The 13772-nt window shown below is 36.0% G+C and overlaps 1 protein-coding gene across 1 annotated transcript in view; it reads left to right on the top strand.

The window, feature by feature from the left end:
• Window positions 1–13772, top strand: part of LOC128071014 (lysine-specific demethylase 6A-like) — a 174441-nt gene that overhangs the window by 44344 nt on the left and 116325 nt on the right. Inside the window, exon 4 of the mRNA XM_052664012.1 lies at window positions 2286–2335. Coding sequence (XP_052519972.1) covers window positions 2286–2335 — 50 coding nt within the window. The remainder of the gene's footprint in view (window positions 1–2285; window positions 2336–13772) is intronic.

Raw genomic sequence — 13772 nt, 5'->3', positions numbered from 1 at the left:
GGTCAGCACAGGGAACTCTGCTCAATCCTCTGTAATGACCTTACAGTTACCAGGGGGAAGGATGTGGGGAGGGATAGTTAGGGAGTCTGGGATGGACATGTACACATTGCTGTATTTAACATGGAGAACCAGCAAGGACCTGCTGTACAGCCCAGGGAACTCTGCTCAGTACTCTCTAATATCCTTATGGTTCCCAGGAGGAAGGAATAGTCAGGGAGTCTGGGATGGACATGGACACAGGGCTGTATTTAACAAGGAGAACCAACAAGGACCTGCTGGACAGCACAGGGAACTCTGCTCAATACTCTCTAATAACCTTATGGCCCCTGGGGGGAAGGATGGGGGCAGGGATAGGGAGTTTGGGATGGACACGGACATACTACTATGTTTAGAATGGAGAACCAGCAAGGACCTGCTGTACAGAACAGGGATGTCTGCTAAATATCATATGCAGCCTGAATGGAAGGAGAGACTGGGGGAGAATGGAAACCTGTGTATGATGGTGAGTCTCTTCACTGTTCACCTGAAAGGAACACATTATTTTGTAAATCAGCTATACTCCAATACAAAGAAAAAAGTTTTTTAAAATTGTTCTTTTTTCCATTATTTTCTCAGAAGCTTGTGGAGATTTTTCTCAGATAGACATTATGGGCCCCTATAAGTCTCACAATGTTGTGGGGCTACTCCTCTGTCTGGGAGCCCAGGGATGTTTCACATTTCAAGCATACTACACTGAACTTTTGTAGCGTAACCCTTGTTTCTAGGGTAATTTTTCTCAGTTAATGACTGCTCTCGTACCCTGTTTAGCTTTAGCCTTTTAAATTCTTGTTGTAAAAACAAATATTTTAAGTAATTTTGTTCTTAGACTTAAAATGGGAGTGTGGTATATGAGATCATTGTCATAAATACTATTGTCTTTTAAACATACATTTGGTTATTTTGAAATTCCAATTACTGTAACTTTATGATAGTATTTGAAAAAGCAAGTTTCCCTTATTAAACTTTTTCCCCCTTAACTCTGTGTAGTTATTTTCATGAAAGGATACTCAATAATGTTTATGAGACTGGAAGGAAGATACCTGAAATTCATAAAAATGTTTGTCCAAAATATGGAAATTCTCAGTGGTATCGAACCCATATAAAATCTGTTCTTCCCTTTGTTACTTCAGTATTTTCATTTCACTTTGACTTTAAGGCAGTTTTCATTCCTAAGTGTATTTTATTCTAAATGTTCTCCCTTTGGAACTTTAACAAATGAATTAAAAACATTTTTATTTCCCTGGAGTGATATGGAGTTTCCTATTTTTAGTTTTAAAAAATTGTCCCCCCTAACTCCAGTACGCTTATGTGACTTCATATTGACCTTTTTACCTTCTATAAGCCCTTTTTTAGGCAGACAAGAGCCTTTTTATGTCATTTCAGCCTTTTAATGCCTTCAGATGATTTAGAGAGCATGCGAATAGCCATCTTGGAATGAAATTGAAGCTAGTAGCTCAAGATAATGTTGATTCTTTGAAGGGAAGCACCAGAAACAAGAGTTTGTTAGAGCTGTGGTTTTATTTTTCTGGAAATTGATGCATTTTGAGAAAATTCATTATATATGTAAAAACAGTCTTAGAAACATTCTATGAGACTTGATTGATGATGGAAATCAAGTGAATTAAATTGTCAAAATTTTATATTTGTTTGGGCTTCCTTGGTGACTCAGTGATAAAGAATACCCTGCCAGTGCAAGGCACACAGGTTCAGTAGATGATCTGGACAGATCTCACATGCCTTGGGGCAGTTAAGGCCATGTGCCACAGCTGTTGAGCCTGTTCAATGCAGCCTGGGAACTGCATCTAATGAAGCCCATGAGCTGTATAGCCTGTACTCCACAGTAAGAGAAGCCACTGGAACAGCAACTAGAGAGTAGCCCCTGCCTTTGGAACTAGACAAAAGCCTATGCAAAAATGAAGAGCCAGCACAGCAATAAATAAATGAATATGTAAATAATTTTTTTTAAGAGGTAGAGCTTCAAAAAGGAGATTTTTACATGTAAGTGCAAGGATCTGGTTTGATGATTGTTTATATACCTGATCTCCTATAGATAAGTTTTTCTATCATAATTTATTTCTGTAGATGACTTAAGTTGATAGGGCATAAACTTTAAAGATTTACTGTGTTTAATAGTCCCTGTTTTGCTGAGAGGCAGGACTGATGGGTAGTTTATATTAAAATATTAATATCTGTGTTATGAATTTTTGAATAGGATGTTATTTGACTAATTATTTTTCCTTTTTCAGCATTATCTGCGTATCAGAGATACTACAGTTTGCAATCTGACTACTGGAAGGTTCGTACACATTTGAATGCCAATTTTGTTTTCTTATTTTGGGGCAAACCATTATACTAATTTTAAGTAGGAAATGTGGTAAAAGAGAAAGGTATTATTTTGTGCCACCTGTTTTGTGTGAAGGTAATGTTCTTAGTAAGTACATTTCTTTCTTTTTTTTTAAATTATTATTTTTACTTTATTTTACTTTACAATACTGTATTGGTTTTGCCATACATTGACATGAATCCACCACGGGTGTACATGCGATCCCAAACATGAACCCCCCTCCCTCCCACCTCCCTCCCCACAACATCCCTCTGGGTTATCCCCATGCACCAGCCCCAAGCATGCTGTATCCTGCATCGGACATAGACTGGTGATTCAATTCTTACATGATAGTATACATGTTTCAATGCCATTCTCTCAAATCATCCCACCCTCTCCCTCTCCCTCTGAGTCCAAAAGTCCGCTATACACATCTGTGTCTTTTTTGCTGTCTTGCATACAGGGTCGTCATTGCCATTTTTCTAAATTCCATATATATGTGTTAGTATACTGTATTGATGTTTTTCTTTCTGGCTTACTTCACTCTGTATAATCGGCTCCAGTTTCATCCATCTCAACAGAACTGATTCAAATGTATTCTTTTTAATGACTGAGTAATACTCCGTTGTGTATATGTACCACAGCTTTCTTATCCTTTCATCTGCTGATGGACATCTAGGTTGTTTCCATGTTCTGGCTATTATAAACAGTGCTGCGATGAACATTGGGGTACATGTGTCTCTTTCAATTCTGGTTTCCTCGGTGTGTATGCCTAGCAGTGGGATTGCTGGGTCATATGGCAGTTCTATTTGCAATTTTTTAAGGACTCTCCACACTGTTTTCCATAATGGTTGCACTAGTTTGCATTCCCACCAACAGTGTAGGAGGGTTCCCTTTTCTCCACACCCTCTCCAGCATTTATTGCTTGCAGATTTTTGGATCGCAGACATTCTGACTGGTGTGAAGTGGTACCTCATTGTGGTTTTGATTTGCATTTCTCTAATAATGAGTGATGTTGAGCATCTTTGCATGTGTTTGTTAGCCATCTGTATGTCTTCTTTGGAGAAATGTCTATTTAGTTCTTTCGCCCATTCTTTGATTGGATCATTATTGTTTCTGGAATTGAGTTGCATAAGTTGCTTGTATATTTTTGAGATTAATTGTCAGTTGTTTCATTTGCTATTATTTTCTCCCATTCAGAAGGCTGTCTTTTCACCTTGCTTATATTTTCCTTTGTTGTGCAGAAGCTTTTAATTTTAATTAGATCCCATTTGTTTATTTTTGCTTTTATTTTCCAGAATTCTGGGAGGTGGATCAAAGAGGATCCTGCTGTGATTTATGTCGGAGAGTGTTTTGCCTGTGTTCTCGTCTAGGAGTTTTATAGTTTCTGGTCTTACATTGAGATCTTTAATCCATTTTGAGTTTATTTTCGTGTGCAGTGTTAGAAAGTGATCTAGTTTCATTCTTTTACAAGTGGTTGAGCAGTTTTCCCAGCACCACTTGTTAAAGAGATTGTCTTTACTCCATTGTATATTCTTGCCTCCTTTGTCGAAGATAAGATGTCCGTATGTGTGTGGATTTATCTCTGGGCTTTCTGTTTTGTTCCATTGATCTATTATTTCTGTCTTTGTGCCAGTACCATACTGTCTTGATGACTGTGGCTTTGTAGTAGAGCCTGAAGTCAGGCAAGTTGATTCCTCCAGTTCTATTCTTCTTTCTCAAGATTTCTTTGGCTATTCGAGGTTTTTTGTATTTCCATACAAATCTTGAAATGATTTGTTCTAGTTCTGTGAAAAATATTGCTGGTAGCTTGATAGGGATTGCATTGAATTTGTAAATTGCTTTGGGTAGTATACTCATTTTCACTATATTGATTCTTCTGATCCATGAACATGGTATATTTCTCCATCTATTAGTGTCCTCTTTGATTTCTTTCATCAGTGTTTTATAGTTTTCTATATATAGGTCTTTAGTTTCTTTAGGTAGATATATTCCTAAGTATTTTATTCTTTTCGTTGCAATGGTGAATGGAATTGTTTCCTTAATTTCTATTTCTACTTTCTCATTATTAGTGTATAGGAATGCAAGGGATTTCTGAGTGTTGATTTTATATCCTGCAACTTTGCTATGGCCAAAACTTCCAGAACTATGTTGAATAGTAGCGGTGAAAGTGGGCACCCTTGCCTTGTTCCTGACTTTAGGGGAATTGCTTTCAATTTTTCGCCATTGAGGATAATGTTTGCTGTGGGTTTGTCGTATATAGCTTTTATTATGTTGAGGTATGTTCCTTCTATGCCTGCTTTCTGGAGAGTTTTTATCATAAATGGATGTTGAATTTTGTCAAAGGCCTTCTCTGCATCTATTAAGATAATCATATGGCTTTTATTTTTCAATTTGTTAATATGGTGAATTACATTGATTGATTTGCAGAAATTGAAGAATATCCCTGGGGTAAAGCCCACTTGGTCATGGTGTATGATCTTTTTAATGTGTTGTTGGATTCTGATTGCTAGAATTTTTTGAGGATTTTTGCATCTATGTTCATCAGTGATATTGGCCTGTAGTTTTCCTTTTTTGTAGTATCTTTGTCAGGTTTTGGTATTAGGGTGATGGTGGCCTCATAGAATGAGTTTGGAAGTTTACCTTCCTCTGCAATTTTCTGGAAGAGTTTGAGTAGGATAGGTGTTAGCTCTTCTCGAAATTTTTGGTGGAATTCAGCTGTGAAGCTGTCTGGACCTGGGCTTTTGTTTGCTGGAAGATTTCTGATTACAGTTTCAATTTCCGTGCTTGTGATGGGTCTGTTAAGATTTTCTATTTCTTCCTGGTTCAGTTTTGGAAAATTGTACTTTTCTAAGAATTTGTCCATTTCTTCCACATTGTCCATTTTATTGGCATATAATTGCTGATAGTAGTCTCTTATGATCCTTTGTATTTCTGTGTTGTCTGTTGTGATCTCTCCATTTTCATTTCTAATTTTATTGATTTGATTTTTCTCTCTTTGCTTCTTGATGAGTCTGGCTAATGGTTTGTCGATTTTATTTATCCTTTCAAAGAACCAGCTTTTGGCTTTGTTGATTTTTGCTATGGTCTCTTGTTTCTTTTGCATTTATTTCTTCCCTAATTTTTACGATTTCTTTCCTTCTATTAACTCTGGGATTCTCCAGTTCTTCCTTTTCTAGTTGCTTTAGATGTAGAGTTAGTTTATTTGTTTGACTTTTTTCTTGTTTCTTGAGGTATGCCTGTATTGCTATGAACTTTCCTCTTAGCACTGCTTTTATAGTGTTCCACAGGTTTTGGGTTGTTGTGTTTTCATTTTCATTAGTTTCTGTGCATATTTTGATTTCTTTTTTGACTTCTTCTGTGATTTGTTGGTTATTCAGAAGTGTGTTGTTCAGCCTCCATATGTTGGAATTTTTAATAGTTTTTCTCCTGTAATTGGGATCTAATCTTACTGCATTGTGGTCAGAAAAGATGGTTGGAATGATTTCGATTTTTTAAAATTTATCAAGGTTAGATTTATGGCCCAGGATGTGATCTATCCTGGAGAAGGTTCCATGAGCACTTGAGAAAAAGGTGAAATTCATTGTTTTGGGGTGAAATGTGCTATGGATATCAATTAGGTCCAACTGGTCTAATGTATCATTTAAAGTTTGTGTTTCCTTGTTAATTTTCTGTTTACTTGATCTGTCCATAGGTGTGAGTGGGGTATTAAAGTCTCCCACTATTATTGTGTTATTGTTAATTTCCCCTTTCATACTTGTTAGCATTAGTCTTACATATTGCGGTGCTCCTATATTGGGTGCATATATATTTATAATTGTTATATCTTCTTCTTGGATTGATCCTTTGATCATTATGTAGTGGCCTTCTTTATCTCTTTTCACAGCCTTTGTTTTAAAGTCTATTTTATCGGATATGAGTATTGCCATTCCTGCTTTCTTTTGGTCTCTATTTGCACGGAATATCTTTTTCCAGCCCTTCACTTTCAGTCTGTATGCATCCCTTGTTTTGAGGTGGGTCTCTTGTAAGCAGCATATAGTGGGGTCTTGTTTTTGTATCCATTCGGCCAATCTTTGTCTTTTGGTTGGGGCATTCAACCTATTTACGTTTAAGGTAATTATTGATAAGTATAATCCCGTTACCATTTACTTTATTGTTTTGGGTTCGGGTTTATACATCCTTTTTGTGTTTCCTGTCTAGAGAATATCTTTTAGAATTTGTTGGAGAGCTGGTTTGGTGGTGCTGAATTCTCTCAGCTTTTGCTTGTCTGTGAAGCTTTTGATTTCTCCTTCGTATTTGAATGAGATCCTTGCTGGGTACAGTAATCTGGGCTGTAGGTTATTTTCTTTCATCACTTGAAGTATGTCTTGCCATTCCCTCCTGGCCTGAAGAGTTTCTATTGAAAAATCAGCTGTTATCCTTATGGGAATCCCCTTGTGTGTTATTTGTTGTTTTTCCCTTGCTGCTTGTAATATTTGTTCTTTGTGTTTGATCTTTGTTAATTTGATTAATATGTGTCTTGGGGTGTTTCGCCTTGGGTTTATCCTATTTGGAACTTTCTGTGTTTCTTGGACTTGGGTGATTATTTCCTTCCCCATTTTAGGGAAGTTTTGAACTGTTATCTCCTCAAGGATTTTCTCATGGTCTTTCTTTTTGTCTTCTTCTTCTGGGACTCCTATAATTCGAATGTTGGAGCATTTCATGTTGTCCTGGAGGTCTCTGAAGACTGTCTTCATTTCTTTTAATTCGTTTTTCTTTTTTCCTCTCTGATTCATTTATTTCTACCATTCTATCTTCTATCTCACTAATCCTATCTTCTGCCTCTGTTATTCTACTATTTGTTGCCTCCAGAGTGTTTCTGATCTCATTTATTGCATTATTCATTATATATTGACTCTTTTTTATTTCTTTACTAATTTTAAGTAGGAAATGTGGTAAAAGAGAAAGGTACTATTTTGTGCCACCTGTTTTGTGTGAAGGTAATGTTCTTAGTAAGTACATTTCTGACTAATTAAAAAGACTTTCTACGTGATATTTTAATAAACAAAATTTAAAGTATCAAGCTTAAAAAAACCTTTTTAAGTTTGTAACTGGAAATAATTGAAGGGTTGATGGTGGTGATTCTGAAGATTGCTGGATTAGGCTGTGAAAGCTAAGAATGATTTGTTTGTACAGTTTGTCTATGGTTAGATCTCTGAGCAAAATTAAAGCCATCCATTTTAGAAAGTCTAAGTGAGAATTATGTGTAAGAATGAAATATCTACTATGTTATCTTAAACAGTAAAGTCAAGCTAGTTAGCAGATTAATCTTTGAATGCATGTGTACTTTCCAGTGTGACACTGATAGCTGATAGATTGCTTTTCAGCAATATGTGTCATTATTCTGAGTCACATAGCAAATATATCTTGTAATGGGATATAACCTATAATATCATATAATTACTGTAGGGATTAGTTATAAACAGTGTTTTGTTGCCTGGAAGGGAAATTTTAGATTACCCAAAGACTTTGAAAACTCATATGTTGATCCTAATTGTAAGTAAAAGTGTTGCTGCCTTTTAGGAAGTACTTGGAGTAGAAGGAAACAGTTAAATACGAAGGTTTATTTAATCTGAAAATATTTGCATAAGTTTATTTAGATTCTTGGAGTAGCAGAATCTATTACTCTTAGTATATATTAGTATACTATTAGTACATATTCATGGAGAAGGAAATGGCAACCCACTCCAGTGTTCTTGCCTCGAGAATCCCAGGAATGGTGGAGCCTGATGGCCTGCCATCTATGGGGTTGCACAGAGTTGAAGCGACTTAGCAGCAGCAGCAGCAGCAGTGGTATATATTCACAGTTTGTGTATTCTTTACCACAGTGAATTTTAGGATGTTTAAAATATTTTTACCATACAAAAATGAGACCATTTATTCTCTCTCCCAAACCCCACGATCCCTGTCCAAAGAAATTGTCCATTTATTTTGTATTATATATGTTTGTCTAGTCTGGAATGACTTTTAAAAAAAGATGTTTTCAAGGTTTATCTCCGTGGTTGCACATGTTGTTACTATTTCATTCTTTTTTAGGACTGTAACTTACAGTTTATCGATGATCATTTTGTTTATTCCAGTATCTGTTGATGGCTATCTGCTATCTTTCCTCCTAGGTTATAAAGAATCACACTCCTGTGACCGTTCATATCCATTTCTTTGTTTGAAGACATATTTTCATTCTTTTTGGAAATATACCTCAGAATTGAATTAGCTGTGCTTTTAACTTTTTGATGATATGTTGACTTAGAGTGATTATACCATATTCCATTCTGATAGTTGGTATAGGAAGAACTCATTTTCTTATTTCCAGTACTTGTTCTGTCTTTTCTAAATTCCACCATCCTAATGGGTATAAAATGGTTTCTCACTTTAGTTTTTGTTTTCATTACCCTCATAATTAGTAATATTTGAAAATCTTTTTGTTTGTTGTTTAAATCTGTTTAGATTCTTTGCTCCTTAAAATTAAGTTGCAATGTTATTTCTATATCTAGTTGAATTGCTGAGGTGTTCTCATTATATGGGTTATTTTTTCTTGTTTAATAGAACATGTGTCTCTTTGAGGCACAGAAGTTTTTAGTAATGAATTCCCATGTATTGTTTTTCTTCATTTGTTTCTCCAACATGCTTAATACCATGCAAGTCACAAAGATTTGTCTTCATTTTTTCTTTCAAAGCTAAATCCATAAAGGTTTTCTCTCCTACTTTTAGCTTCTTGATCATTTTTAATTAATTTATTTTTGTATAATATGAAGTAAGGTTTCAACTTAATTAATTCCTGGTTGTCCTAACAGCAGTCTTTTTTAGAAAGAAAATGGTTTCCTTAACGGTGGTCTTGATACCATTATCAAGTTTCTTGCCTGCAAATGTTTGGTTTATTTCTAGACTTTCACTTCTGTTTAAGACTGTTCCTGTGTTGGTACCATACTTTTCTCCAGTATTCTTGGGCTTCCTTGCTGGCTCAGACAGTAAAGAATCTGCTTTCTGTACAGGAGATCTAGGTTTGATCCCTAAATTGGGAAGATACCCTGGAAGAGGGTATTCTTGCCTGGGAAATCCCATGAACAGAAGAGCCTGATATGATATGCTACTGTCCATGGGTTTGCAAAGAGTTGGATAGGACTGAGTGACTAAGTATACACCACACTTTACATACTATTTCTTTTAATCATAGTTTGATTTATTAATTATTTAGGGATATATTGTTTGACTTCTACATTTTCTCTTAATATTTAAAAAACATCAAAGAATGTGTTTTGTATTATTTCAACTCTTGGCTTTTACTTGGATTTTGTTTGCAGCATACTATATATTCTATCTTGGGGAATGTTTAATGTGCATGAGAGGAATATGTATATCTTTTTTTATTTGAAATGGTCTTTAAATATTTGTTAAGTTTGGTGGGTTATAAGTTTTGAGTTATCTGTTTTATCTTCTTTCTCATTGTACTGTCTGTATTGAATGAGATTGAAGACTCCAGGTATTGATGATTTGCTTATTTTGGGGTCATTTTTATAGGTTTTGTGTCATATTTTGTTCAGCACAAGTGTCTTTAGAGTTGCTGTATGTTTGGAGATATAACTGATGTAAAATTTTTAGAGATAAAATTGACAAAATTTTTGAACTTTGAAGTACATGTAATGCTGTTTGTCTAAGATATACGGTGCGTTAGTGTGATGCCTTTGCAGCAAAGCATTTAACACTGTAGCATTAACCAGCATTTCCATCATGTAACATGATTACCATTTCTTTTTGTCTTGAGAATGTTTAAGATTTACCATCTTAACAACTTTTGGATTAAAATACAGAGATTAATTCTTTTATGTCCTCCTTTATTTCTATTAACATTTTTTTCATTATGAAGAATTTTGTTTAATACTAGTATAGCCATTCCGTAACTTTTATAATTATTGTTTTCATAGTGTTTTGTTTTTCATCTTTTCTGTTTATAGAGTCTATATTTTTGAATCTAAAGAATGCTCCTAAAGAGAGTATATGGTTGGATCTTTTAATCTTATCAAGTCTGGTAATTTGTGTGTTCTGATTATTTAGTCCAGTTTTGTTTAATGTTACTATTTTATACATCTGCCATTGTACTTTTAAAAAACTAATTTTTAAAGTAATTTACTATTACTTTAAAAATTTTTTTAAATAATTTTTAAATTTATTTTGACTATGCTGAGTATTTGTTTTTTTATAGGTTTTCCCTAGCTGCAGCAAGCAGGAGCTACTCTTTTCTGTGGTACATAGGCTTCTTATGTGGTGGCTTTTCTTGCTGTGAAGTACAGGCTCTAGGGCTCATGTACTTAGTAGCTGAAGCTCCAGGGCTCTAGAGCACAGGCTCAGTAGTTGTGATACATACTTAGTGACTTATGGGATCTTTCTGGATCAGTGATTAAACCTGCATGTCCTGCATTGGCCGGTGGATTCTTTATCATTGAGCCATTAACCATTGTCTTTTTCTTCTATTTTTGCTTTACTGCATAAAGCGGATTTTTAAAATATAGCCTAATTTATTCATATTTTTCATTAGTGTGTTACTTTCTCAGTGTTTGCCCTATTACTTGAACTGTGCTCATTAATGAATTTATCTGAATTTATATTACTGTAGTTCCTGTGAGATAAAGAAACAGTAATCTTATAGAGCTTTATGTACCCTGTTCTTTTATTTGTTGCAGCTTCAACAATTATTTGTGTTGTGAGAAAGTTATGTAATAGTATATCAGTTCAGTTCAGTCGCTCAGCAGGAGTATGGCCAGGTACCCCGTGCACACAGCATGGTTCCCAGGGGAGGCAGCATGTCCCAACCAGAACCCTCAGTTCAGTCTCTCAGTCTTGTCCGACTCTTTGTGACCCCATGAATTGCAGCACGCCAGGCCTCCTTGTCCATCACCAACTCCCGGAATTCACCCAAACACGTCCATCAAGTCGGTGATACCATCCAACCATCTCATCCTCTGTCGTCCCCTTCTCCTCCTGCCTTCAGTCTTTCCCAGCATCAGAGTCTTTTCCAGTGAGTCAGCTCTTTGCATCAAGTGGCCAGAGTATTGGAGTTTCAGCTTCAACATCAGTCCTTCCAGTGAACACCCAGGACTGATTTCCTTTAGGATGGACTGGTTGGATCTCCTTGCAGTCCAAGTACATAGTTATAATATTAATTTATGTAATTTGTTGAGCTGTAAAAATGTGTGTTCAGCTTTTGTATTTTAGCCTTTTAAGTTCTCATTTTTGTGTCTTGATTTTTTTCTTGCATATTTGACTGATCATCTGGAGTCTTATCTGTAGTCCACTTAATTGATTTGTTCTGTCATTAAGAATAATTTATTACTATATCTTTTTGACTTAATAATACAGTTATATGGAGAATGCTTAAACAGTTTTTAAATCAGGAGGACATAATGAAGGGGAAAAAAAATGCAATCTTCGTGTACCACACTTGTATAGTTATAGGTAATGACATCCTTTTTTGTCTTTGAAAAACTGGTAGGTGTACTTTGTTGTTGTTTAGTCGCTCAGTTGTGTCAGACTCTTTCCAGCTCCATGGACTACGGCACACCAAGCTCCCTGTCCTTCACAGCTTCCTGGAGCTTGCTCAAACTAATGTCCATTGAACCGTGATGCCATCCAACCACCTTGTCCTCTTCTGACTTCAATCTTCCCCAGCATCAGGGTCTTTTCTAATGAGTTGGCTCTTCCTATTAGGTGGCCAGAGTGTTGGAGCTTTAGCATCAGTCCTTGCAGTGAATATTCAGAGTTGATTTTCTTTAGGATTGACTGGTTTGATCTCCTTGCTGAGGGACTCTGTAGCGGTTTCTCCAGCACCACAGTTTAGAAGCATCCTTTCTTCCAGAAATAAGACATTTCTGGTCCAACTCTCATATCTGTACATGAGCACTGAAAGAACCATAGCTTTGACTAGCTGGAACTTTATCGGCAAAGTAATGTCTCTGCTTTTTAATACACTTCTAGTAGTGACAGAACTTTTCTTCTAAGGAGCAAGCATCTTTTAATTTCATAGCTGCAACCATTGGTCACCATCTGCACCATTTTGGAGCTCAAGACAATAGAGTCTATCACTCTTTACATTGTTTCCCTATCTGTTTGCCGTGAAGTGACGGGACCAGATGCCATAATCTTTGTTTCGCTGATGAGTTTTAAGCCAGCCTTGTCACTCTCCTCTTTCACTTTCATCAAGAGGCTGTTTAGTTCCTTTTTCACTTTCTGCCATAAGGGTGATGTCATCTGCATATCTGAGATTATTGATATTTCTCCTGTCAATCTTGATTCCAGCTTGTGCTTCACCCAGCCTGGCATTTTGTATGGTGTACACTGCATAGAATTTAAATGAGCAGGCTGACAGTATACAGCCTTGACATACTAGTTTCCCAATTTCAAACCAGTCCATTGTTCCATGTCTGTTTCTTCACTTGCATACACGTTTTGCAGGAGGCAAGTAAGGTGGCCTGTTAGTCCCATTTCTTTAAGAATTTTCCACAGTTGGTTGTGATTGACACAAATGTTCTAACATAGTTGCTTACTGTAAGCCTAAAAAAATTCTGTAGAACTTTTTGTAGTATTTGTTGTAAGATGAGTGTGTTTTCAGTGAATTCTTTCTCTCTCTTATATTTATTTAGTCGACATAGTTACAAGCTCTGTAAGGATTCCCTAATGGTTCAGATGTTAAAGGATCTGCCTGCAGTGCAGGAAACTAAGTTTTGTTCCCTGGGTTGGAAAGATCTCCTGAAGAAGGAAATGGCAGTTACTCCAATATTCTTGCCTGGGGAATCCCATGAACATAGGGGCCTGGTGGGCTACAGGCCCTCGGGTCACAAAGAGTAGGACACAACTAGGTGACTGACAGTAATCAAGCCTTCATAGTTAAAAGCTCTGCTGAGGTAGAAGATTCTTGATTGACATCTTGTATTTTTTGAGCGTTGCCTGTGACCATCATGGTATGTGAGGACAAATCAATTTTTAATCTAATAATTGGGTTTTTGTTTTATTTTGTAGGATTTTTTTTTTCTTACTGCTTTTAGAATTTTCTCCTTGTCCTTGACATCAGTATTTTCTATTACAATCTGTCTTTGAATCTCTCTTCCTTTATTCTGATTAGAGTTTTAGTTGAACTTACGGACTTACTGGTTAAAGTTTTGTGTGAAATTTCAGAAGTTTTTAGCTGTTAGTTATTGAATTTTTTTTTTGTTTGTCTTTTCTCTCTTTTGGCATTCTCTACTATACATCCATTGGTATTCTTAATGGAAAGGGTGTTAGCAGAGACTCTTCCCAGCCACATCTGTCATTGTTCAACAGGGCTCATGACAGATTTATTAGAGGCAGAGACCAAGTTCTGCATGGGATTAGCACCATGGGC

Source organism: Budorcas taxicolor, chromosome Y (assembly GCF_023091745.1).
Source record: "Budorcas taxicolor isolate Tak-1 chromosome Y, Takin1.1, whole genome shotgun sequence".
Lineage (NCBI taxonomy): Eukaryota > Metazoa > Chordata > Mammalia > Artiodactyla > Bovidae > Budorcas > Budorcas taxicolor.
This window is presented reverse-complemented; position numbering and strand designations above follow the sequence as displayed.